The sequence below is a fragment of the Drosophila elegans genome, unplaced genomic scaffold, assembly GCF_018152505.1.
Source record: "Drosophila elegans isolate 14027-0461.03 unplaced genomic scaffold, ASM1815250v1 contig_476, whole genome shotgun sequence".
NCBI lineage: Eukaryota > Metazoa > Arthropoda > Insecta > Diptera > Drosophilidae > Drosophila > Drosophila elegans.
This window is the reverse complement of record NW_024545863.1, coordinates 23995732-24019853: the sequence shown is the minus strand read 5'-3', so window position 1 is coordinate 24019853 and position 24122 is coordinate 23995732. Positions and strand designations below refer to the sequence as shown.

Genomic DNA, 24122 nt, shown 5'->3' with positions numbered 1-24122 from the left:
CGCGCTGTGGATAAGCCATAGTGTTCCCTGCAATTTTCATGCACATTTATTATCTTAAGATGAATAGGTCCAATGCTTTTTAATCAGTTTTGGCTGCCATATAAACGAAGTTGTGTAAGCCTGGACAATTTCTACTCTTAAGCTGATCTTAATTTTTGGGGTGTGATAGCTTTCTGTAAAATCATTTTGTGGTGTGACCTTCACGTAAGACATAATCAATGGAAAATATAATGGGATGTGGATTAATATAAGTATTATATATCATATTAGAACCAGTTTAAATCTTTATTGTTAAAAAAATTAAATTTAAATTTATTAATGTTAAAAAACCGAAAGAAATAACTAAAAATATTAATCTACATAATAATTTAGTTACAGAACCAAGACAAAGTGAGATCGTCTCAGGCGAGTCTCATAAAACTGTTGACCATTTAAACGATTTTATGATGGCCAATGCCAAGGCATTGAAAATAAAACGCGGCCACCAAAGGCTAATAGAAAGAGAAAGATGGCGTTGTAAAGAAAGAGAGAGGGATAACAAAAAAAACAAGAAGCGAATCGAAAATAGTGAAAAATCAAGCGCTTGGCTGGAATTTCATACTCTTTGGATGAGTGTGAGTGTGTTATCCTTTGACAAGGACGTAAGTGTGTAAGTCCCTCCATCGTCCTTTGTACCTTCTGGCAGCCAACCACGTCGATGTGTTGACCATTTTATTATATTTGCTCTCAGACATTTTTGCTCTAATACGAAAATGGGATTTTAGGATATAAAAATTATGATAGATTACCGTTGCATTCCCATACTCTCACCACCATCACCCGTCGTATTTTTTGGCAATTGCCACACACTTGCCTTGCAGTTCACCATTTCGGCTTACACTTGTACAATTATTTCAAATGCAGAACATTGTGTAATTTACTTAAGCCGCAGCGAAAATAAAGATGGATCCTATGTAGAACACGTGATTATTTCGAATAGTAATCCTTATCTTTTTTAACATTTAGCATTTTTAAATATTGGAATTCCGTTTTATTTCTTTAGATATCCGTTTTTAAGACGAGCTTAAATAATTTTATTTGCATTTAATTAATTGAGTTTTAGATATTTATCTTAAGCTGAACATTTTTATATAAAATTATTTTGTTAAGTGTTAACCTCATGCATCTTCGTCGAAATTTCGCCGACTTAGCTGGGTAAAATCATTTGATGATAAAAATGGCCCTCAATTGCTTTGTTGCTTGTTGCACGTCGCTGGTTGTTATTAAATTGAAGACGGGCAAAAAGCGAAAAACATGCTGGAATAGAGGATGTGGAAGACCTGGGAAAACAGCTGACACAAAATGGATCCATCTAAAATAACAATCATAATGTTGACTAGTGTATTATAATGGAGATGTATAAGGTTTAGATTTCCTTTTAAATGACAATTTGTGCACCCACACATTATTATAATATTAAAAAAATTAATTTGTTTTAAAAACAATCATTATACTTCTTATGTTGGTTTTATAAGATGTATATTGTTGCTTGTTAGTACTTCATAAATAAAGATGCAGATTTAAAAAGTTTACTATATCAAAGAAACTGCATTGTCTTAATATTTTTACTGCCAAAATATGATTTCCATAATTTTAATCTTTAAATTTGTTTTATGCAAGCAGCGGAAATTTCCGGAACTACAATGTTGGCGCCATCTATTTTTATCTAAGTGAAGAGTGACATAGAAAGCTTTTGAGAGCTTTTTTAGAATGTACATCACACTTAAAAAGACGTCTTACTTCATTTGAATCTAATTTTAGTACATGTTTAGCAAACTAAATGATTTACTTTAAAACCAATTTTTGGACAATAATAACTAATATTTATTTATATCTATATTTTTGGTCACTTTATCAAGCTTAATAGTAAATTTTATCTAGTTTTTGTGCTACAAATTGCTTTACATTAGAAAAAAAAAATAGTCAAAAACCGTAATTTTTTGTGGGAAACAACAAAGAAACTAGGAAATGAAAAACTACATAAGCCGATAAACTATAAACGATTTCCGAAAGAACTATATTATTAATTTGGAACCTTTATATTTATGCCAAATATTAGTAAAAACAAATATGTTAAGTTATATTTTTCGATTTTTTTGTATACGTTTAATCAGTTTTGAAATAAATTAATTTCGCACTTCTCTGTTATTTTGTTCGTCGTCGCCTTTGAATCATTTTTGTGCCCACCTTTTAATTATGATTTTTTTTAAATTATAGCATTTGTTTGAACTTGTATTTACTGGCTTAATTAAAATTACATTTATCCCTGACAACAACTCAGATCGTGTTGCAACTTTTTATGTGACACTTTAGCAGAGTTGCAAACAATAAACAATTCACACAATAATACACCGCAATACTACTTTTTACAAAGCAAACTAAACAGAGTAATAAATTTGTGTCATATGTGCACAATTGAATAAGATTTTTTAGCTGACGTGTGATATATATTCAAACATGCACAAACGAAAAGGTAATTAAATAAATACAATTAAAATACGATTGCCACCCAGGCGACAATTGAAGCAACGGTGAAATCATTAGCTGATAAAATCAGAGTCAAAAAACCTTAGGGTTCAATCAAGCCGAATATTAAGTCTCCTGCAATATGGTTTCACTCCACTGCTTTTAAACTGACCCGGAATTCGATGTATTTACTTATCAATTTTCTTTGGTTACCAAGTGCAGCCGAGTGGGACGTGATGGCCAGCCTTCTCTTCTATGTACCTGAAATTATTATTTTTTAATTAGGCAGCAACAAATTGCTTCGTGCATTTGTGTGAGCCGCCCAGAGGTCACTGCGATTAACCAACCGCTCAAGTTTTGTGTGACTCTAAATAAAGCCCAACTCAACGCTAAAGTTTCTCTAAGGCTGCAACAATTCATCAAATACGGTGAGACCTTCAAATATTGTCTATTTATTAAAAAAATATTTAATTTTAATGTTTTAATGTTACATAATATTAAGTGAAAATTAACTAAAAGTGTTAAACAAATAGATCAAATTCATATTGAAACATAAATTGTTAGTTGAATATAGTAGCAACTAAACTGACACTAACTTACTTCTTTTATTCATTCTTAATCTTATTTTTACCAATTTCTTTATTTAAACCACCAATTAATAGTTGTTTGCTAAAAGCAATCTCAACGGTATTTGTCATAGCAAGGCTGCACTGTAGCCGTCTGGGGCCACCCGAAATGACTCAACTGTCGAGCAAATGTCGCGTGCTGCCCGCGTTTGCGAGTGAGCGGGAGGAGGCGAGTATTGCCCTCCCGCTCGCACCTGCAGCGGACATTCTCCTTTGGGCCGCTCGCTAACAAGTGGCCTCCGGTACTCGTGAAGCCGCGGTTTCAGCGCGAGTTCAGTTTTTGATTCTGTTTCAAGCGGTTCAGAGTTGCTTAGTCCAGCACAATTGCTTAAAACGCTCTTTTAATTTCTATTATTAGCAGCTTTGAATAATTTAGGCGAAATACGTTGTGGACAGACATTGGTCTATACAAATTTTCACGTGTGAAAAATTTTCGTTATTTGCGGCATCTGACATCTGTTTTCAGTGTTCAAGTTCACTTGTTCGTTTTAAATTTTAATTAACTACACTTTCAGTGGAGCTAATTAAACGAAATTATAAAACAAAAATGGGTAATTCCAGTTCCATTTGCGCCGATCGCAGTGCCATAAGGAATTTCGATGAAAATGGGTAAGAAAAGGAATAAATAGTGCACTAACTCAAACTGAGTAAAAGGCAATCGCAAAATAAAAGAAGATCGAAGAAACGCGAGAGTTGGCCAAAAAGTTTGTGAATAAGAAATATTTATGTTTAAGCAGACTTAAACAAAACAAAAATGTTTGATTTTATTACAAAGCTTTTAAGAAATTTAATTTGATATCTTAATATTCTTGTATAATTTTATATTTGACCCTAAACATTTAGAATAACATATAATTTTCTTAATTTTGCATTATTTTGTTGGTTCTTTACTATATTCCCTTCTAACTTATAGATTAGCCCTGCAATTACCTTGCTTTTCTAGTGCAAACCCAAAGAAAACAACCGCCTACGTGCACGCCCACTTCATAAATCTATTTTCTTTGGGCGTCATTAGTGTTTAATGATGCGGCTTACTTGCGTTTTATCAGCGATGGCACACACCATTCCGCACATCGATATATGTAATATCAGTTCACCACATCTGTAATTAACGATTTTCGAATTAAGCAACAACAACAACAGAACAACAGCGACAGGTGTGTTTTGCTCACGAAAGTCCTCGTTTAAAAAAGAATGAACTCGGTATAAAGTTAGCTGAGGTAAATTGTTAATATGTATGAAGGTTACTAGTACACACATGTGCGTGAAATATTTCAATTAATTCGCCTGCCGTGTTTTACTTTCAATTTTAGTGTAGGTAATAATTGAACAGAGCCGACATCAAAGCTAAAGCTGTACGAACCCACCGGGCGTATGAGTGACTCAAGTGCCCAGTGAGGCGCGGTTTCAAACGATTCGGGACACTTAAGGTTAAGGTTAAGGCCTTAATTCAGGACGGTTTATAATCAGATTTCGGCCTTGGGCCGTCTTCTTAAATTATTAAAACCGATTTTTATAAAAAAAAAAAACTGAGAAGAACTGTTGGTAGGAAGAGAAAAAAATCAAACTTCTCTAAATTAAAAAAACACAACATTTGAAACTTGCTTACATAAAATTAGTCGGAAATTTTTAACTAAATTTTGCAAATGCGCTCAGAAATAAATAAAAATATAAAATAAATTGGTATTAATCTGTCTTATCCACCTTATCTATATATTTAGTATGTACATTAATTATAAAAGAAAATTTTTTATTTATTCTATTATAGTGCTTGTAAAACATAAGTAAAATTGTTGTTGACTAGCGAATTGAAGATTATCCTGACCCAAATAGTGTATGCTTAAACATAAATGGTTTATTTTAAGAAATTCTTATTGAAATGAACACGAAATGCAATTTGCATTCATTTTTTTATTGTAATTGTATATTTTCGACCTCTGTTGTTCTTTTGGAACATTTTCGCATGTTTTTCACGCCGCAGAAAACTGTTTCCTAGGTTTCAGACAGATGATTAGACTGGTAATTATTGTTGTTATTATACGTTAAAGGTTCCTACATTTATTAGCGTATGTATAGATAAGTGTTTGTACCGCCCTTATCAGTCAGCTGATTCCCCCTGCCTACGAATATAACCGATCCAACTAATCAGAGAGAGAAAGAGCGCGGAAAAACAAAACACAAATCGCAAAAATGTAAAATGTAAAAGAGAAAAGAGAAGCGGCGGCAAAACCAATCGAATATTGCGGCTCAGTTTAGCACCAAAGCTGCAGCAAACCAGACAACAAAAAAAAACTGCAGCGAGACAACTGCTGGGAGAATCAATATCAGAAGTTAATATAGGACAGATAGAAGCCATGTACTCGATCCTCCAACGCTTTTCCGGAATCAGAAAAACCTTTGGACGGCTGTGAGTGATTGAGAAAAACAACCAAAAAACAACCAAGGGTGTGATTTTGGATCGACGTTAATCGGTGTCACTTTGTCACCGCTTATCGGTTTCAATCTTGAAGGCCTGTCTGTTAAATGCATCACCTCATCGGGTTCACTGGGGCTTTATAAAGTAGCTGCATATCAACCATTATGAGCTGAAATCAAATACCCTTACAGATGCTGTGATTCCCGTTAATTGGTCAATTCCTTTTTTTCCCTGAATTTTTAAGAAGTTATTAATTCTAAAGACGATTTCCTAAAGAAAATAAAAAAACTGTTCATTAAACTTAACGTTTTATTTATTTGCATTTTATAGGTATAAAAAATGCAATAAACATTACTAAATTAAACAGTGTAAAAGAACGTGCATTGACAAACAGTAAGCATTTTTCCATATCTAAGTCATTTACGTGCGAAGCAAATAATTATTTTCTGGTCTAGGGTTTATCATTTAACATAATCTGAGGCTATTTTTTTTTAAATTATTGAGTAGTTGTTTTAAATTCATAGAAGAACTTTGGTAAGCCCATTTAAAAGTGTTAGTTCGTTTTTAAGTTTGCCAAATTAATGAACATCTCTATATTAGTTTAGTATTATTGAGCTCACTAAACTTTTTAGTTTATTTAAAAGTTACAAAAAATTTCAAAAAATATTACCCATCCGACATTACATTACAGAGAAGTCAAGTAATCTTGGATTTACACGTATCTTGTGGTTTGAGTAAAATCTTTAATTCCCTTGGAAAGGGCATTTTCAATTCATCGACAAAGTTGGCTATGCCGTTATTGTCACTCCCGCATTGACATTCACTCACACTCAATGCGCTCAGTATTTCTTCTATAATTGAATTACGGAGCATTGCAGAGAATATATCTCGCATGCCGCTAACACAATTCCGTTATTGTCTCCCGTGCCACTCTCCCAATCTCTCATTTCTCATCCAACCAACACACCCACCCACTCACCCCCGTTTTGTCTGCTCTCTCTCTCTCTCTCCCTCAGCACGCCGGTATATCCCACCGCCAACAATTCCCAAAGTCCTTCCCATGGCCAAATAACGCCACTGCACACACACAGCCACGAGAAAGAGCCCTACAAGACCACGATTCCCGTTGGAAGCTCTCTGAGCACCAGTACTCAGTGCTCTCACTGCCGAACAGCTGATGTGCGCTCCACTTCCACGAACAACAACATTAACAACAACAATGCACACACACCACCACTCACTGAGAGCCAAATTTGTGGTTGTAGTAGTCGTGTGTGTAAAAATCATACGACTACAACGACAACGACACTCGAATACGAGCTTTCCAATTTCGCAAAACTAACGACACGAATCACTACCCAAAGTGCGGCAAAAGTAGCAACATCGAAAGATACGGATACGGATACGGATAGGGATACGGATCAGGGTGACATAGCCATTACCAGCGATTTACCCAAGGGTCTGCCGTTATCATCGCGACATCACTGGAACCAGCTGCAGAGCAGTTTGCACGCCCTTCACTACCAGCAACAGCAGCACCAGCAACACCGTTCTTACAGTAGTAATACCCGTCAAAATTTGGAAGACGACATGAGTAAATCAGTAAATCAGTTAAATCTGGAGAAATACGCCCAGCGCGATCGCCTGGGACTATGGGGCATTGGTGACAATGAAGTTATCGGCAGCATCTCCGGATTTGGACGACTTCAAGACAAGCGCTACGCAAAGGTGGGTCTCCATATACTTTCCGTGCCCCTTCGGTTTTGTTATTTCAAACGCCTCCCCTCGCCACGAGGCATAAAATTTAGTGGAAAAGTACCAGGCAAAGGTTTTAGGGTGGGTTCCCGTTGGGGTTTTCTGGTTTCGGTACAGGGCAAGAATTTGAGTACGCTCGAAGGCACTTGTTAGAAGCGCTTTTAGAGGAAAATATTTAATGGTGAAACTTCATTGCCTAGTTCTCAATGACTTCTTTATTTAAATAAACTACATTAATTTAAAATACTTAAATCTTGTTAAAGCAAATAAGCTGTTAAAACTGAAACAGAATGTAAACTTGAAATGGTGACCCTATTTTGATAAATTTCTTTAATCTTGAATCATTTATAATTTTAATAATTTAAACAAAAAACGCAAGTAAAGATTTATTAAAAATATTTTTGTCAATAAATGTTTAGGTTTTGAAACATATTTTTATAAAATACGTATAAATGGGAATTTATGAATTCCTTTCTGTACAACAGACCCCTTGTAAAATATACTATATTAAAACATTATTTAATAAATTTGCTTAGTTTCACAATTAGATACTTTCGGATATTTTCGGAAAGCGTGACAATTTTTATAAATTATGCTTATGGCCCTTGGTGTTGCAAAAGTTGCTATAGCTTTTTTTAAGGCAACACGAGCATAAAAAATTCCAATTTATAAATACATAAATAACTATTAAGCGGAAACGTCAGCTGACGAATTCTGAGCAAAAAGAAAAGATACTTTTTGGCCGTGGCTTCATTTTCAGCAAGTAGTGTGGGTGACCTTTAGATGACATAGAGAGTGAAAGACACAAAAAATAGTACACGTGCCACTCTGGAAGACCGAAGCTTAATGTTTTTGTTTTATTTTGTTGGTCATTTTTATTTTTTATTACGGCTGTCAAAGGCCAAAAAATCGATAGCCAACTTTTATAATTGAGCCAATTAAATGACTGTCAAATAGCGGAATAATAGGGTATTCGATGTTTATCACGAGCCATTCGCGTCGAATTTGTATACAAATTTATATCGGGTTGCAATTTCAAGTTCATTGCGTGTGCATTTTTTGTTTGCACTCGATTGTACGCTATATTCCCATAGAGACATGAATGAGCTAATGCACGAATTGTTGCAGCAAATGTTTGAGAGCGATTCAAAGAGAGAAGGCGCATGGGCTTTGAGATTTTTTTTTAAATACACTGTCGAACAAAGTATATGAATATTTAATTTGAGAAAATAAATAGAATTTATTTTATTGGTTTACTAAGATTAGTTGTACTTTTTATTAAAGCATTAAAATAATATTCAAATTGAAAAGTTCCGACTGAAATAAATCCCTAAAATAGAAATATATGTGTACTAAACTAACAATCAATTTGACAAATATTTTTCTCTGTGCAGCACATTAACAAGCAAGCTAAAAGTCGGAAGAATTCCGTAATGCAAACAGAAGAAGAATGAAGGGGCACTCCAAAAAATTCGAAATAACAATAATAGTTTTTGTCGACCTATGTACGTCAGACCACAATCGCACCAAATTTGTTGGAAAATTAATAATTCACCCAGAAATTATCTTGGCGAGTTTTCTTATCAAGAGGCTGCCATTTGTGTACTACAGTTTGTTATTACTTTTTACACTCTCCCAGAAAGTGACTTTTGTTTATCTCAACTTGCTTCTCTGAACAGCTGAGGTTTGTTTCGATTTTCCCAAATTTCCTTATGGAAAGTTTATAAGTTCTTTTCGCATTGAAAACAAGACAAATAGAACCAATCACCGCAAAACCAAAGCCAACCAGAAAAAACTGACCTACATTCAGTCATAAATTTAACTTTGTTTCGAACCGCAAAACTAAAGAACTGAATGACGATAATCCGCAACGCTCGCTATCAGTCATATATATACATTCTGTATTTATCTCTGTGTTTGCCCACACTAAATACAGTTAGCGGATAGAAAATTATTTGCATTTATACGATTTGTTTGTCCCTTGCTTTTTTCGCTCTTTCCCCCTTGGTCTGTTTTGTTATTTATTTCTGGTCTAGGGAAATTAAAAATTTAAACAAATTCAAGTGGTGAATGTGCTGAAAGAGCAGGGAGCTCGAAACTTGTTTAAATAGTGGGATTATTTCATTGTTTACCTTTACGTGACTTATAGGTATTGGTTGTTTATGTTGGGCAAGCAACGATATACAGTACTTGTCAATGGGTGAGAATTGGGTAAATGGATTAAATAAATGATACGAGGTGCCAATAGGTACCACTTATCGATTGAAGTTTACACAGAGAACAAATCTGATCCATTTCGAATGAAAAAAGTATGTGCAAGGTTTAAGCCTAAGCAATGAGAGTTTATTCCACTGTGACTCATTTTGTTTCTATGCACACTAGCTCAAATTACGCATAACAATTTACTTCCGGCAAAACCCGTATGATTATTTGAAGAAACTGCCTTTTTCAGTGGCGCATTCATGCACCCTCATTTCGCTTCGCCTGACCTACAAAAGTCTAAAGTGTAACCTGCTGCGAAACGAAAGAAAAAGCCTTTTCATCAGCTCACCTTTGCTGAGGAAACAATTTGCCTGAGATTGCCTGTCTTGTGTCTGTTTCGGCTTGTGCTGATTAAAGCGACGCTTTCGTCATCCGAATCGTATTCAAAGTTCAGAGACAGACTGCCATTGATAGCGGACTTAGTGATTAGCTATAGGTAAAATGATGATCACGATCATTATGATGATCAAATTGGTCGCGCCAGACATCGCAAAAAAATCAGCTGAGCGCGAGCCAATTCGTGTGTTCGTTTTGTTTCTTTTCTTTCTTTGCTGTTTCATACGAAATGTGTATGCGTAATCTCAGAGTTGCCCATTACGTATACGCATGTCTGGCTTTGGTTAACAACTACGGTGAAATTAATAGCCCCTTAGAGTTGTTATAAAAAAGCTACTTAAATATAATATTTTTAATATACCTTCTAGTTTTTGTTTTTTTTTTTGTTACATTTCTTTTATGTATAGTTAAGATAATTGATTTAATCCAGGAAACCCTTTTCCATCAAGTGTATATCCAATTTTCTATAACCTCTGTCTGCTATTATTTGGAGCACAAGTGTTAAGTTTGTGGGCTTTTTATATTGTTAGGCAAGCTCGAATGTTTGAAGCAGTTTACGGGGGAATGAATACAATTGTGGAATGGTGAAGGGGTAACACTTGTTGCCAGGCGGCTTGCAAACACTTTCGCACGCTTATCGGCGGTCGTGCGTCGGTTTCAATGTCAACGGTGTCGTTCTCTCGATTTTGTCGTATTTCACCAGCCCACCGATGACGTAGCAGCACGATAACGGTTAATTTCGAGGTACTTGGGGCACTAAACTATTGTTTATGGGGATCACTTGAGTGTTTATTGTCCAAACAGCAGTTTCAGCTCAAATTGAATTTAATCCAAACAAATTTGACACACGGACTTCCCTCAAAATGGTTATAAGCCTTTATTGGGTTAGACTTCACATGTTTTTTTTATTTTGGAGGCATCTTTATCGCCTTACGCTGTAGATTTCCGCTCCTCGATATTCTTTCAAGAAAAAAACATATCTTTTAACAGAACGATTTAATAGAAATCTCGTGAAATCAATAAAACATTTCTGACTGCCATACTTTGCAAGTTTCATTTTTATTACCTCTCACCAAGCGGGAGCAAAAAAAAACACTCTTGTCATTTAAATTAAACTAATTTGTGCTCAGCTGGGGAATTTTCGTTTAAAGCTGACTCACTTAAATGGGAGATGAAAAAGTGTGTTGAGTGAGTTACGTATAACAAAAAGGCAAATGTCATAATTATACTAATTAAATAACAAAAAGTTTAATTTAAAACCAGCAAATAATAAAAATCTTGGTTATCTATATTTGAAAAAAATAATATTTAAATAAAGCTTCAGCGTGTGCTTCTTTTTAATATTAAATTTGCTTTATTAATATAACCATATTATAAATAATAGACAAGCTAAGTTCCATTTGACTGACAACACACGAGAGATGACTTAATACGTATAATTTTGAATAATTACTTAATTTGAGAAAAAGCGTAATACAAATTATATATAAATTCAATATAATCTTGGGCTAAGTTAATACACCTTTAGGGCATTCGACATTTTACTAAATAATAACCCAGTGATGTGGAAAGCAAACAAAATATAAAAATCTTTATTGGCAACAAATTGGCAGCTAGTTCATGATGATTCGCAATAATGAAAATTTACATTTATCTAGGTAGTGTATATTTAAGGTTGCCAATCGAAAGTCCCAGTAAGCTTGCAATAAACTCTGACTTTACTTAAAGCCTTTTTGTATGGGCACGATTTGAAAACTGCTGCCCCTTGCTGAATTACTCAAACACAAGTGATTATTCCCTAATGTGCATATTAGCAGGTACATCCGTGATGTAAATACCACATAATCCAAAGTAATGAATGTTTCATTGCCAACTTGCACGTATTTTTTATCTACATATGTATGTGACCTAGTCAAAAGTTTGCGGTATCGCCCCCAACAAAATCTCGGCCTGTGATGTCCATTTCGCAAATAACCCCAGCAATTACGCAGCAAAACTTTCAAAAACTAGTCGTAATTGTGCGTCTGGATTGAGGCCAGTGCTGAGTCACATCGCCTCAAATATTGTGTTTATATTAAACATCCGATTGCAAATCGAATGGCGGTGCTAGAACTTGACTTTGAACTTGAAACCCGGCTTGTGCCTGGGCGAGAGATCTATCTCATCGGATCTGTGAAGGTCGGGTGATCACAGCTTCTGTCTCGATGACCAGTTCCAGTCGGATTTCCTATATTATATAGGGTCGCGTGCCCGTGAATAAAAGGCCACGATAAGCAGAGGCAAACTTTTCCACCACTCCACCTTTGTTTGCTTGTTTTGTTTGAAAGGTTTTATAATCATTCCATGGGGCGATCAGGCCATTCATACTGAGTGCAAACATTTGTTAAATAGTTTTGTAGTTAAGCCTGAGAATGTTTGGGATATAATTATTATAACTATAACATTTTCTCAATAAATATAAATGTTTTTTTAAGTTTCTGTTATTTCTAGACCTTTAACAACTTAAGACCATTAATATTTTCTGATAAAATGTATTGTATTTCAAAAGACCTTATCCCAAGGGATATATATTTATGGCATTTTTAACTGCTTGAGATCTAATTCCATGTATGGACTAATTCTAGGGCCTGGCTTTCACACACGAGGAGCGTCAGCAGTTGGGCATCCATGGCATGCTGCCCTATGTGGTTCGCGAGGTGTCGGAGCAGGTGCAGCACTGCCGATCACTCCTGGACCGGCTGGAGCAGGACCTCGACAAGTACATGTACCTGATCAACCTGTCCGAGCGGAATGAGCGCCTCTTCTACAATGTGCTCAGCTCCGACATCGGCTACATGATGCCCCTGGTGTACACGCCCACCGTGGGACTGGCCTGCCAGCGGTACAGTCTGATCTTCCAGACCGCCAAGGGCATGTTCATCTCCATCAAGGACAAGGGCCACATCTACGATGTGCTGAAGAACTGGCCGGAGACGGATGTCCGGGCGATTGTGGTGACGGACGGCGAGCGCATCCTGGGACTGGGAGATCTGGGCGCCAATGGCATGGGCATACCCGTGGGCAAACTGTCCCTGTACACGGCCTTGGCGGGCATTAAGCCATCGCAGTGCCTGCCCATCACCTTGGACGTGGGCACCAACACCGACTCCATTCTCGAGGATCCCCTGTACATTGGTCTGCGCGAGCACAGAGCCACCGGAGCTCTGTACGATGAGTTCGTCGATGAGTTCATGCACGCCTGCGTCCGCCGCTTTGGCCAGAACTGCCTGATCCAGTTCGAGGACTTTGCCAACGCCAATGCCTTCAGGCTGCTGTCCAAGTACCGCGATTCGTTCTGCACCTTCAACGACGACATCCAGGGAACCGCTTCGGTGGCCGTGGCTGGACTGCTGGCCTCGCTGAAGATCAAGAGGACCCAGCTGCGGGACAATGTCCTGCTGTTCTTGGGCGCCGGCGAGGCGGCCCTTGGCATTGCCAATCTCTGTCTGATGGCCATGAAGGCGGAGGGTCTCTCCGAGGAGGAGGCCAAGACGCGCATCTGGATGGTGGACAGGTAATTACCGCTAGTTCCGAAATTGAGAAGCTAAATTCTAATCAATGTGTTCTTTTAGCCGTGGTGTGATCATCCGCGATCGCCCGAAGGGTGGACTCACCGAGCACAAGCTGCACTTCGCCCAGCTGCACGAGCCCATCGATACCTTGTTGGAGGCGGTGCGCAAGGTGCGTCCCAATGTCCTGATCGGAGCTGCTGCCCAGGGCGGAGCCTTCAACCAGGAGATCCTCGAGCTGATGGCCGACATCAACGAGACGCCGATCATCTTTGCCCTGTCCAATCCGACTAGCAAGGCGGAGTGCACCGCCGAGGAGGCATACAACTACACCAAGGGTCGCTGCATATTTGCCAGTGGATCGCCCTTCCCCCCGGTGACGTACAACAACAAGAAGTTCTATCCCGGCCAGGGCAACAACTCGTACATTTTCCCTGGCGTCGCACTGGGTGTCCTGTGCGCCGGCATGCTGACCATTCCCGAGGCGGTCTTCTTGGTCGCGGCAGAGCGCCTGGCGGAGCTGGTCTCCAAGGATGACCTGAGCCGGGGCAGCCTGTATCCACCGCTCAACTCCATTGTCAGCTGCTCGGTGGCCATCGCCGAGAAGGTCGTGGAGTATGCGTATAAGAATGGATTGGCCACCGTCCGCCCGGAGCCGGCCAACAAGCTGGCCTTCATCAAGGCCCAGATGTACGACCTGGACTATCCCCGCTCGGTGCCCGCCACCTACAAGATGTAGATCCATTCCGCCCACGCCCAGGAACCAAAGGAGTGGCCTTTGGTGGCAGATATTTTCGGCACGGGCGGCGAGCAGTAACCATGTTATTTATTTTATAATGTCGCACATCTGTCGTCTAGCATATAGCAAAATTTGTATCGCGCCTAGCCAACCACTATCCACTATCCACAATCCACTATCCCCCACCAGCCACTAGCCCCTGATCGCAGCCCGATATATTATTATAAAACAGGGAGGAAAATGGAATGTCATTAACCCGCGGCGAACAATTTTGTATGATGTTGACTCTATGTAAATGGGATATTGATCTATAGATATGTAAACAAATTGTATGTAATCTTGAACAACACAAACTACTCTAAGAATCTACAAATAAAAAATTATTAAAACAGTACTTACAAATTTCAAACTAAACATTTCCCCACAAAACAACTGGTTAGATCGGTTGGGCTATTGCTTCTGATCAATAATTCTTCCTTCTGTTTCCTGGAAGTGCATCACCAGAACTGTAAATATTTAAGTTGTTTTTGCAGATTTTGTAAAATTAAACGAAATAACAAATACTGATTCCGGTATCAAGTGCAGAAGCAAAAGCGCTCAATTCAATAAAACCAAAATTTCAAATTCGCACATTTGGATAATTTTGTAGATTATCCATATCAATTAAATTGAAATGTGCGAGATTTAACATAAATGTTAGGAAGTGTTGGCAGCGCTGCGGCAGAGGAAAGCAAAGTAGAAATGGAAATATGTACATTGATGTTTCCCCGCCAAACATCGCGCTAACAGAAAAATGTTAGCCAAACGTCGAACTAACAGATGAATAGAAGGAGAAAGATAATAAAAATCCACCTCATTGTTAGGGATGGATAAACTTCGATAATCCCTGCTAAACATCGATAGGACCGATATTTTGAACAATCGAGGTTGGCATCGATGTTTCTCCACCTCTAGAAGAAGAAAGTAAAGAAGGAGAAAGAGAAGAATGAGAAACAGAACAAAAACAAAAACGGTAAAACTACAAAAGTGAAATATGCAAGAGCTCAAGGTGCGTGGTGTCAATAGATGAGTAATACCTGTTTATTAACTTATAAGGCATTCAAATTGCATTCCAGCAACGTTTTGGGCGACGCCAACTGGCGGATGACCTGAAGCAGAAACAGGTGAGTGCCGTGTCGAAAAAGCGTGGCTATAAATAAGAACTCATTGTCTAACGGATAATGCATAACGCCTAAAAAACCAGGTAATACAGGATCGGCTGCTGCAGAAGATTCTGTACTCCAAGCGCCTGCTTGTGGACCATGTGGAGGCACTGGAGCAATGTGTTCAGGAGCTGCAGGCTTCTTCGCACCCCTGCCGGCAAATCCTCACCACGAGGAATGCCTGTCTGATATTGGGGGGCACTCTGCTGGAGCACCTGATAACCCCCAGGAGCATTCGCTATACGATGGTTCCATCCATCCTCATTACCGGCACCTTTGCTACGCTGTGCGCCGTTAAAAGCGTCTTTGTCTGCCGCAACAAAATGGTGGAGCGCAAGCTGGAGCAACTGGTCAAAACCATCGATGAATTTGGTAACTGCATCCGTCGAAATATGACATACTTTCAGGAGATTATCATCATGAAGCAGGCCGAACTGATAGAGTAACTAAAGTTGACTAGTTGATTGTAGTATATGTCGTTAAACACAATCTTCTATAGATCCCGTCAGATTGAGCGTGCCTGGGATTGCATTACGTCCGCCAAGGAGGTAACCGAGATCCTGTATGATGCCACCCGCAAACTGGAGACGGACTATCCCCTGCCGGCAAAATATGGCGCCTACTATGCGGCCATGGAGGAACTACGAGAGTGCGAGTACTTCAAGAACAATGTCACGGACTACAGTCCCAAACACATAAAGGTACTTACCAAATTGTAGTCTTGCAAAGCTTGCAAAGCATTGCCTGTTCACAATGCATTATGTAATCGTTAATGGCACAACTGATAGCAAGAATCTTAAAAAACCTTTGCAATAATTAATCGAGATACAACTGAATGCGGTAATGGAAAGGGAATTGTAATGTAATAACAAGATATTTTTGTTCTGAAAGATATAAACATTTATACTTATTGCTTTTTAAATAGAATGTTTTGTTAAACAAAAAAAAAAAATAAGTTGATATGTAATTTGTAGTATACCCCACACAACATTTATCAAATTAACTTAATTTTCCATAGGATTTTCACAATATCTTCGCCTATGTGCAGTCACAATACCTGCTCCGGCTGGCCCTCACCATCACCACTCGCCCGTCGCTCTCCCAGCTGAGCGATGATCTCGTGAAGATCGACTGCCTGGTGCGGCAGCTGGTGCAGGAGGAGGAGCAGCACTTCAGCAATCTGGCGTTGGCCATGCAGAACAGGAAGCAGTTGGAACTGGTCGAGCTAAACGCCACCAAAGCGGAGCAGCAGCGGAGTGGACCCATCGCTGTGCTGCAGCACTCCTCGCTGAAACTGAGCGCCTGCATGGTGGCCGTAGCCGGAGAGTGCCAAGCTCTGGACGTGACCCTTCAGCAGCTGACGGCCACGGAGGCGGCAAACAGGAACAACTCCAAGGAGCTGGTGGCAGTGGCCAACAATATGCATGGCATCGAGAATGCTTTGGCCGTTTGTTGTGATGATTTCCAGCGATTGATGCTCGTGTACAACAAGTTTCTGCACAGCCAGCTGGACTTGGAGGGGGAGTCACCCAAACCCAAGCAAGATCTGGATGATGAGTTTCCCGAGAGCATTCTGAGGGTTGAGTTCTCACAGAACGTGGATGCACCGCAGCAGAAGGATGACTTCTATGCCTATATGTATGACGAAAACGAGGAGCATCAGTTTGAAGCAGAGCAGCATGCTCCGTTTCCCTCACCGGAAAAGGAATTGCTTAACTTCGAGAAGCGCATTACCAAGGGCAAGTTTAAGCCTGTCCTCAAGCAGCTCAAGGATCGCATCGATCCCATTCGGCAGGTGATGCTGGAGAAGGAGCGGGAGGTCCTGGCCTCCAAGGGCATAAATGTAGATGAGCTCTTTGGCAAAATTGAAAATATTGAGCAGCAGCAGGAGGACAATCGACTTGTGGATGCAAAGCACTCTCCCAACGATTCCTCCTCCAACTCGGATTCGGATTTGGACTCTGACGATGAGGAGGCCTTCAGGCAGCGCAGCAAACAGCACAAGGAGCGTGACAACTTTGCCGAAATGCGCCAATTTCTAGCCCAGAAGCAGGCCATAAATCTGTTTAAGTTACCGCCACCACCTGTGGCCGCCGCTGAAGAAGAGCTGCTCGAAAGTGAATGCTAGAAGGATTGGCTTCTCTTTTCATTGGTCACGTTGGCCTGTTATCTCCTTTGCTCTGTGTATTATCTGTTTAAGCTTTTATCATTTATCCAACCAACTGGGGAGATAAACTGCTCGCCAAGCGACGCCCCTTCACGCTGAAATCATATTTGCCTTTCGGTTGTTCCCCTGTTTATGTTTCCTAGCCACTTAAGACTTGATAAAGTTGCAAGCAAAAGGATAAAGGTTTTATGTAGACAAAGCCAAAATTTTCGCGTGTGAGACTGGGTTGTGAAAATCCAAAGGAATGGCCCTTAAAATATTATCTTTGTTTTGACACCTATTCAAATATGGATTTACCTTTTCTTAGTTTTTCTTTTTGAAGTCCCTACATGCCTTAAAGGACGTCGATAAAATTTAAATTTAATTTGTTTTTAATAAGTAGATGAATTTGTCATATATTCATATTTTTTATTTTTGTCACATTTCTATATATACTTCCTAGCCATTTTTAAGACTTGATAAAGTAGCGGGCAGAGAAATAAAGGTTTTATGTTGACAAAGACAGAGATTTCACATGTGAGACTGGGTTGTGAAAATCCAAAGGCATGGCCCTTTAAATAATATATTTGTTTTGACATCTATTCAAATATGAATTTGCCTTATTTTAACTTTGTTAAAACTACTACAAAACCACATTTCTTTTATTTTTAGAAACGATATGAAAAATTTGAAAATTGACATGAATCCATCATTTCTAAATTTTACTGTTTATTTCTCACACAAAAGTATTGGAAAATAAAAATAATAAAAAAAAGTTATTTGCCTTAAATCAACTGTCAAAAGGTTTCAAACCTTTCAGAAAATCATCATTCACGTATACTGAAAGTTATTTGTTTTAAAAATGTTTTATTACACACTAGTGTTCGCAACTTAAGTACAATAGAAACATCGATGGCAGCACTAAATACTAGGGGGTTAGTTTTTGGGGTTTCGGGGATTAGGATGGGAGGATCAGCTCCTGCGTGGGATATTAATACAGAGGACACCTACTTATATACAGGATAGCACGCACAGGAAGTCTTGTTCGGTTGCGTTCGCAACACTGTCGTACTGTCGTGGACATCTTTGGCTCGAAACTTGTGCAGCTAGCTCGCGATTTGGAACGCATTAGGATTTGAATACCGCCTTAGGCATTGGCAGCACCCGTGGTGGCTCCACTGTTGCCCCCGGCATGGACACTACTGAACTTACTGGCCACCGAAGCGGGCTGCAGCTGCGAGAACTGCGACAGATTGCTACCCCTTACGCTGGTGTACCGGATGGGTTGTACCCCGTAATCGCTGCCCTTGAGCCGCCGGCGCACACAAGCCACAACGAATCCGATCACCAGGCCGATCACCAGCACCACACTGGCAATGATGGCGGTGAGTATGATGTAGCGACGTCTCAGAAATCGCGGCGGTTCCTCCTCGACCTCACGATATTTCTTCGGTATCACCATCTTGCAGATCCGTTCGGCCGTCAAATTGGAGAGCAGGGATCCGGCCAGAAGGTATGGGGTTTCACAGCGAGCCTCGGTCCCATCGGTTTCCCGTTCGATGTGCGCCAGGCCAGACAGCTCCAGGGTCTTGAAGAGATCACAGCTGCAGTACCAGGGATTTCCGACGATGCTCAAGCGGCGGAGACGTGGCCAGGGCACAGCAGCACTGCTAGAATTGCTGCTGACATTTAGGGCCAATGTGGTCAATGCATTCCTGGACAAATCCAACTGCGACAAGTTCCGACTGGCCAGCAGATCGGCCAACTCCAAGCGCTCCAGTTTGGAATTTCTGGAGCAATCGAGCTGCTGCAAGGCCGGCAATTTGAGGGCTCCCTTGTCCAGACTTCGCAGAGATGGCATGCCACTGATATTAAGACGTTTCAGCGACACCAAACCCTGAAAACTATTCTCTTTCAAGCTGGGAAAGGGATTTTCCGCCAGATTTAGTTGGACCAACGAGTTGGCCAACTGCTGGACACTTGCAGGGACAACAGTGAACTCATTGCCGGAAACGTCCAGAACACGGAGGCTCTTCAGCCTTGGGAAAAGCCCCGCTGGCAGAGACATCAAACCGTTGTGGGAAAGATCCAAGCGATCCAGTGTGACCACTGAGGCCACGGCCGCTGTGGTGGCTTCATCCAGGACAGCCAGCCTGTTGTAGGCCAGATTCAACTTGGTCAAGTGTGGCGTATGCTCAAAGAGACGTCGATCCAGGCGACCTATTCGATTGTGGCTCAAGTCCAGATCTCGCAATCCGATCGGCTCGTAGCGAGTGTTGCGGAAGGGACCTCGGAAGAGATCCGGCACCAGGGCATCGTCGGACAGCTCGTTCCAGCTGAGGTAAAGGGCCTCCACATTGGGCACGTCCATGAACAGCGGAGTCTGCAGCTCCTGGAGACCACAGTGGCGGCAGGAGAGGGTTAGGCTGGCATTGGTGGCCGGCAGCTGTTGGAGTAGTCTTATGCGATTGCCCGAGAAGGAGGCCACAATCTCCGATGAGGCTCCAGCCGCCATCGCCTGGCTACCGAACTCGTCCGGCCATCGGGCCAGGATGTGCTCGAAACTCCTCACCGAGCAGTCCAGGTTGAAGTGCGTCCGGTGGTCACTGTCCTGGCTGCTCAGGCATAGGCACGTCTGGCAGATATTGGTCACTGGCTGGTAAGGAATATCCTCGTGCTGGCCCTGAACTCCCGTGGCCAGGAGCAATGTCGTTCCCGCTAGAAGCTGCAATAGGAAAGGGTTGTCTTATTTTTATTTAACAATAACAATACAAAAGGAAATACCATTGGTAAATTTATTACAATTGTAATTACATTATTTTAATAGTAAAATTTATTTTAAATCGAACCAAATATATTTAAATTAAATCTGAGCTGAAGCACCAATTAAATCATTTTAACAAGTGCCATTAAATAAGCATTGACTTTAAAGTTTTAATTCCGAGAAGGCATTATGGTACACCAAAATATATTTCATCTTAATATAGATGTTTTCTGTTTGCTTAGAAATATGCCGTAAAATATATTAATAAACAAATGTTTTCATTAATATTTTACAGCACAAAATTAATGTCACACATACAAAAGTTATTGAATATTGAAATATATTAATAAACAAATGTTTTCATTAATATTTTACAGCACAAAATTAATGTCACACATACAAAAGTTATTGAATAGACCGGAGTATCTACTACAAATCTTGGCACCTTCTGATGTACATATAAGTATTTACTTTCAAATATATTGTATCAATATTAAATTTTCGATAATAAATATGTATTTGGAGATTGGACAGGCTTTTGAACTTTTGAGTATGAAATCTTCTTTATATTTTTTGAGGGCAAGTAAATAATGAATTATAAAAAGGAAAGATATTCGAGAGTACTGATTAGCCCACTGATATAAGTTTACCTCGAAAACCGATCTGAGTTATTTGCACCTGTGTTTGTTGTCCATTGAAAAAATAGCTTTAGCTTTCATTGTGCTGACCATGGAAAGAGCTATTATATGTCTGCCTCTGATTTTCAGACGATTCTCGTATGTCACGATTCTACCAAATACAAGTGTTCAGACAGACAAAAGTACTTTCAAAGACCAGTAAGTTTGGCGACATATATTTATATTGCTAAAATCAGGAGGCCTTAAAGCTGAGACGTGTTAACTATAACATCTTAATAACAGAGTCGAATGCCTTATCAGAAATTTAATTTGCTAATTACAAAGTACAAATGAATGACAGGGTTATAGAAAATCCATCGTTTGTGGGTCAGTATACAAAACAATTCTTGATGTCGTGATAGGTAACTTTATTACGTCAACAATAACAATATATTTCACTTTAAGGCATTTTGGAATAGATGAATTCAATTAAGATAATGATGAGAATATTAATCCGGTTAATTTATAGATGCATTTAATGTTGGTTGGCCTCCGTAATCTTTAAGAATTGATCCTCGTCGAGGACACTAATCATCATTAAATCAAGTATTATGTCCTCGGCTTTGGCAATCAAACAAAAGGAATAAGCGATTTCGGCCATTTTTCTCCACCGTTCCCCACTCTTCTTCATATTCTTTAAAGTTTTGAGAAATATTGTGATTGGTATCCGTGCTATTGTTAGTTGCAAGCGTCTCGAAAAGGGAAAACCAATTTTTGAGAAAACATTTCCAACTTGTTTCTATGAAGGAAAACTCAAAACTGAAGGCTAGCACATATTGAAAACTCAAACCTAGAAGGTTGATACTTGCAAAACAATCGTGACTCATTTGATTGATTCATATAATTTTTGATTACCTATGGCATCCTGTGTTCTTCTGGGCTAAATTGGGGAAATGCGTGAGAGAGGACACAATGTGCTTCATAAAAAGGTCTCCCCAACGTTTAACACTTTCAGAGAACAGCTCCATTGGAAGTACTCTCTGATCCCACTATCTGGGCCAAAAGTATGTGCGATAAGATAACGGTATTGTTTTGGAAAGGCTGAAATATTTACTCACCAAAAGCAGATATTTGTGCTTCATTATGGTATAGGTTTCGGTGTTCACTTTTCACTTTGGCCTTCAAAAAGGCCTAATAACTTTATTTGTAGAATTTGTTTTTCTTTTAAGTTCACTTTTCGTATTTAATTTTTGTGTTTTTCCTTGTAATTGTTTTTATAATTTTATATCGCAGCACTGAGCGACCAGACTGCTTTCCCTCGGAGTATAGAACTATATAATGATTCAAGCCGCCGTGGACTGTTGGCATTATTTGTTTTGATTAGATATCGGCGGAGAGAGAATAATAGTCTCTCTTCGATTCTCAGTGCCTCTCGGCGCTCTCTTCTTTGGGGTCTTGTCTCTCCGGAGGGGTTTATCTGATCTGAACGATCAATTAAGTAAAAGTGAATTCTATTTGAGTCATCTACTGTCTTTGGACTCTCCCAACCCCTTTCTTCCTCTCTTTCTTTCCGTCTACCTATTTGCAAGGTCGTTTACGTTGCTTTTCTTGCTTTCATCGTCAGCCAATTTTTTGGAATGGCTAATGGGTCTGGCTAAAGTGCAATTGCTATCCAAACATTTAACAAAATATACAGTCCAACACGATTCTATTTAACTATGTATATCATATTATTATATTGTATCTTTAAATAATTATAGATAAACCTTTGTGAAAATTAATTCTTGCACTTGTTATTAATTTCTCAAAAAAATTACCACTATACCAAAATTTCAAAACACCATTCTGAACACCAAAACATATTTTCCTTAACCAGAATTTAGGTAGCATTTCGAGCTACAGACGTTGGACTGTATTTTTTAGCTTGGCGTAGATTATCCTGAGATAAGATAACACTTTGTCTCTCGATGTGGCAACAAATGGCGTTGGAGACCGAAAAACCGAGCATTCTACCCGTTGACTCAACTGTGGGGCTGGTTCCCAATCCGACTTTTGATTCACTGGCCGACGGGGACAATTAGATGCGATCGCAATTACAAGTGTCACTTGGTTCCATTGAACTTGCTGACGCCTGGAGTCGAGAATCGAGAGCAAATAATGGGGAATCGAGAACTGAGAATTGAGCTGTTCGCAGCTGCCGTCGATGAGAAAGGCAAACAAGAAATGTTTGTGACTCTGGAATTGGTTGCATAAACAAAACACAAAACACTGTGTCCGATCGGACAGAAGGACGGACGAGGCAAACCGACCAGAGCCAGACAAATGTTGCCCAGACACTTGTGACTCACGACCGTATTGGAGGCAAGTACAGTAGGGACACGGCTTATCGGTCAGAAAAAAAAAATAAGATCTAATGTAACCTTTTTAGGTTTATTAGATACATTTTAGAACGTTTTATGTTTGAATTGATGAACAATGCATTTTCAGTCAAGTAAAGTATTTTTTTAGTATGTAAAGAAATTAAGAAACATTTTATTTAATTGGGTTAAATTTAACTAGGTTAAATTAAATAAAATGTTTCCTATTTCCTTTACATCCTAAAAAAAAAATACTTAAACTAGACTGAAGATGCATTGTTAAACTTTTTTTAAAATTTCAAAAAAAAATGTTCTTAATGGTAAACTAATCTGTGAAATTTGACAGAAAAAAAACCAAAGCTTAAACTCCAAAAGTATACAGCATTCAAACAACTAAGAAAATCCCTAATTTTTAAGTACGAGTTGACTTTATGCCGCATTGGTTACTATAATCCCGATAACACATTATAACAGAACTCCTTATCCGGTATCTACTGTAGCCGTTCTCTCAAGAGATTTGATCTCTGTCGCCTCTCCTCCAATTGGTTTTCTTTCAACAAGCCGCAGGGGGAGGTGGACTGGGAGGGAGTGCATCCGTGGCAGGGTTCCCTGTGCTTACTAGTCGTTAGTCTGTGTTTAATTTAATGATTAAGCCTTTTTGCATATTCCGTGAACTGCACGCGACCCAACCGCACTCACAATGGAAATAAACGCACGACGAGTGCAAATGAAACCCGTTTGTGTGGCTGCGGTTACTGGCGATGTTGCTGGTGTTGCACTTTTGCAGCTGCTTGGGCGAGAATGATGCTCATCCTCGTCCTCGTCTCAGAAAAGACGCGCGAAGGCTGA

The 24122-nt window shown here is 39.4% G+C and overlaps 4 protein-coding genes across 7 annotated transcripts; 2 read left to right on the top strand and 2 right to left on the bottom strand.

The window, feature by feature from the left end:
- The first annotated feature begins 3601 nt into the window (after nucleotides 1-3601).
- Nucleotides 3602-14581, top strand: LOC108136899 (NADP-dependent malic enzyme). Its single transcript, XM_017258356.2, has 4 exons — nucleotides 3602-3740; nucleotides 6564-7275; nucleotides 12525-13453; nucleotides 13512-14581. Exons 1-4 carry the CDS (start codon nucleotides 3679-3681, stop codon nucleotides 14185-14187), a joined length of 2379 nt encoding a protein of 792 aa, XP_017113845.1. The 5' UTR covers nucleotides 3602-3678; the 3' UTR covers nucleotides 14188-14581.
- A 563-nt stretch (nucleotides 14582-15144) lies between these two features.
- On the top strand, nucleotides 15145-17657 carry LOC108136868. Its single transcript, XM_017258310.2, has 5 exons — nucleotides 15145-15235; nucleotides 15303-15350; nucleotides 15431-15831; nucleotides 15889-16090; nucleotides 16408-17657. The coding sequence occupies exons 1-5, from the start codon at nucleotides 15221-15223 to the stop codon at nucleotides 17515-17517; spliced, it is 1776 nt and encodes a 591-aa protein (XP_017113799.1). The 5' UTR covers nucleotides 15145-15220; the 3' UTR covers nucleotides 17518-17657.
- Nucleotides 17658-18385: 728 nt separating this feature from the next.
- LOC108136869 (vasorin) lies at nucleotides 18386-24104 on the bottom strand. Of its 4 annotated transcripts, none has more exons than XM_041709688.1 (3): nucleotides 23973-24104; nucleotides 22035-22398; nucleotides 18386-20260 (listed from the first exon to the last, which is right to left on the bottom strand). In XM_041709688.1, the coding sequence occupies exons 2-3, from the start codon at nucleotides 22056-22058 to the stop codon at nucleotides 18683-18685; spliced, it is 1602 nt and encodes a 533-aa protein (XP_041565622.1). In that variant the 5' UTR covers nucleotides 22059-22398; nucleotides 23973-24104; the 3' UTR covers nucleotides 18386-18682. The 4 variants fall into 4 exon arrangements, with proteins under 4 accessions (XP_041565622.1, XP_041565623.1, XP_041565624.1 ...); XM_041709689.1 differs by having other exon boundaries at nucleotides 22035-22274; XM_041709690.1 differs by having other exon boundaries at nucleotides 22035-22247.
- LOC108136671 lies at nucleotides 21121-21944 on the bottom strand. Its single transcript, XM_017257993.1, has 2 exons — nucleotides 21888-21944; nucleotides 21121-21715 (listed from the first exon to the last, which is right to left on the bottom strand). The coding sequence occupies exons 1-2, from the start codon at nucleotides 21942-21944 to the stop codon at nucleotides 21452-21454; spliced, it is 321 nt and encodes a 106-aa protein (XP_017113482.1). The 3' UTR covers nucleotides 21121-21451.
- Nucleotides 24105-24122: the final 18 nt, after the last annotated feature.

Bases quoted from the DNA above. Each gene is read 5' to 3' on its own strand.
- LOC108136899 (XM_017258356.2), top strand. From the start codon at position 3,679: ATGGGTAATTCCAGTTCCATTTGCGCCGATCGCAGTGCCATAAGGAAT. The intron at 3,741-6,563 runs GTAAGAAAAGGA...TCTCTCCCTCAG, and splicing joins AGGAATTTCGATGAAAATGG to CACGCCGGTATATCCCACCG. The intron at 13,454-13,511 runs GTAATTACCGCT...GTGTTCTTTTAG, and splicing joins CGCATCTGGATGGTGGACAG to CCGTGGTGTGATCATCCGCG.
- LOC108136868 (XM_017258310.2), top strand. The intron at 15,832-15,888 runs GTAACTAAAGTT...AATCTTCTATAG, and splicing joins AAGCAGGCCGAACTGATAGA to ATCCCGTCAGATTGAGCGTG. The intron at 16,091-16,407 runs GTACTTACCAAA...AATTTTCCATAG, and splicing joins ACAGTCCCAAACACATAAAG to GATTTTCACAATATCTTCGC.
- LOC108136671 (XM_017257993.1), bottom strand. From the start codon at position 21,944: ATGGAGCTGTTCTCTGAAAGTGTTAAACGTTGGGGAGACCTTTTTATG. The intron at 21,716-21,887 runs GTGTCCTCTCTC...TTTCCTTCATAG, and splicing joins ACCTTTTTATGAAGCACATT to AAACAAGTTGGAAATGTTTT.
- LOC108136869 (XM_041709688.1), bottom strand. From the start codon at position 22,058: ATGAAGCACAAATATCTGCTTTTG. The intron at 20,261-22,034 runs GTGAGTAAATAT...TTCCTATTGCAG, and splicing joins AGCACAAATATCTGCTTTTG to CTTCTAGCGGGAACGACATT.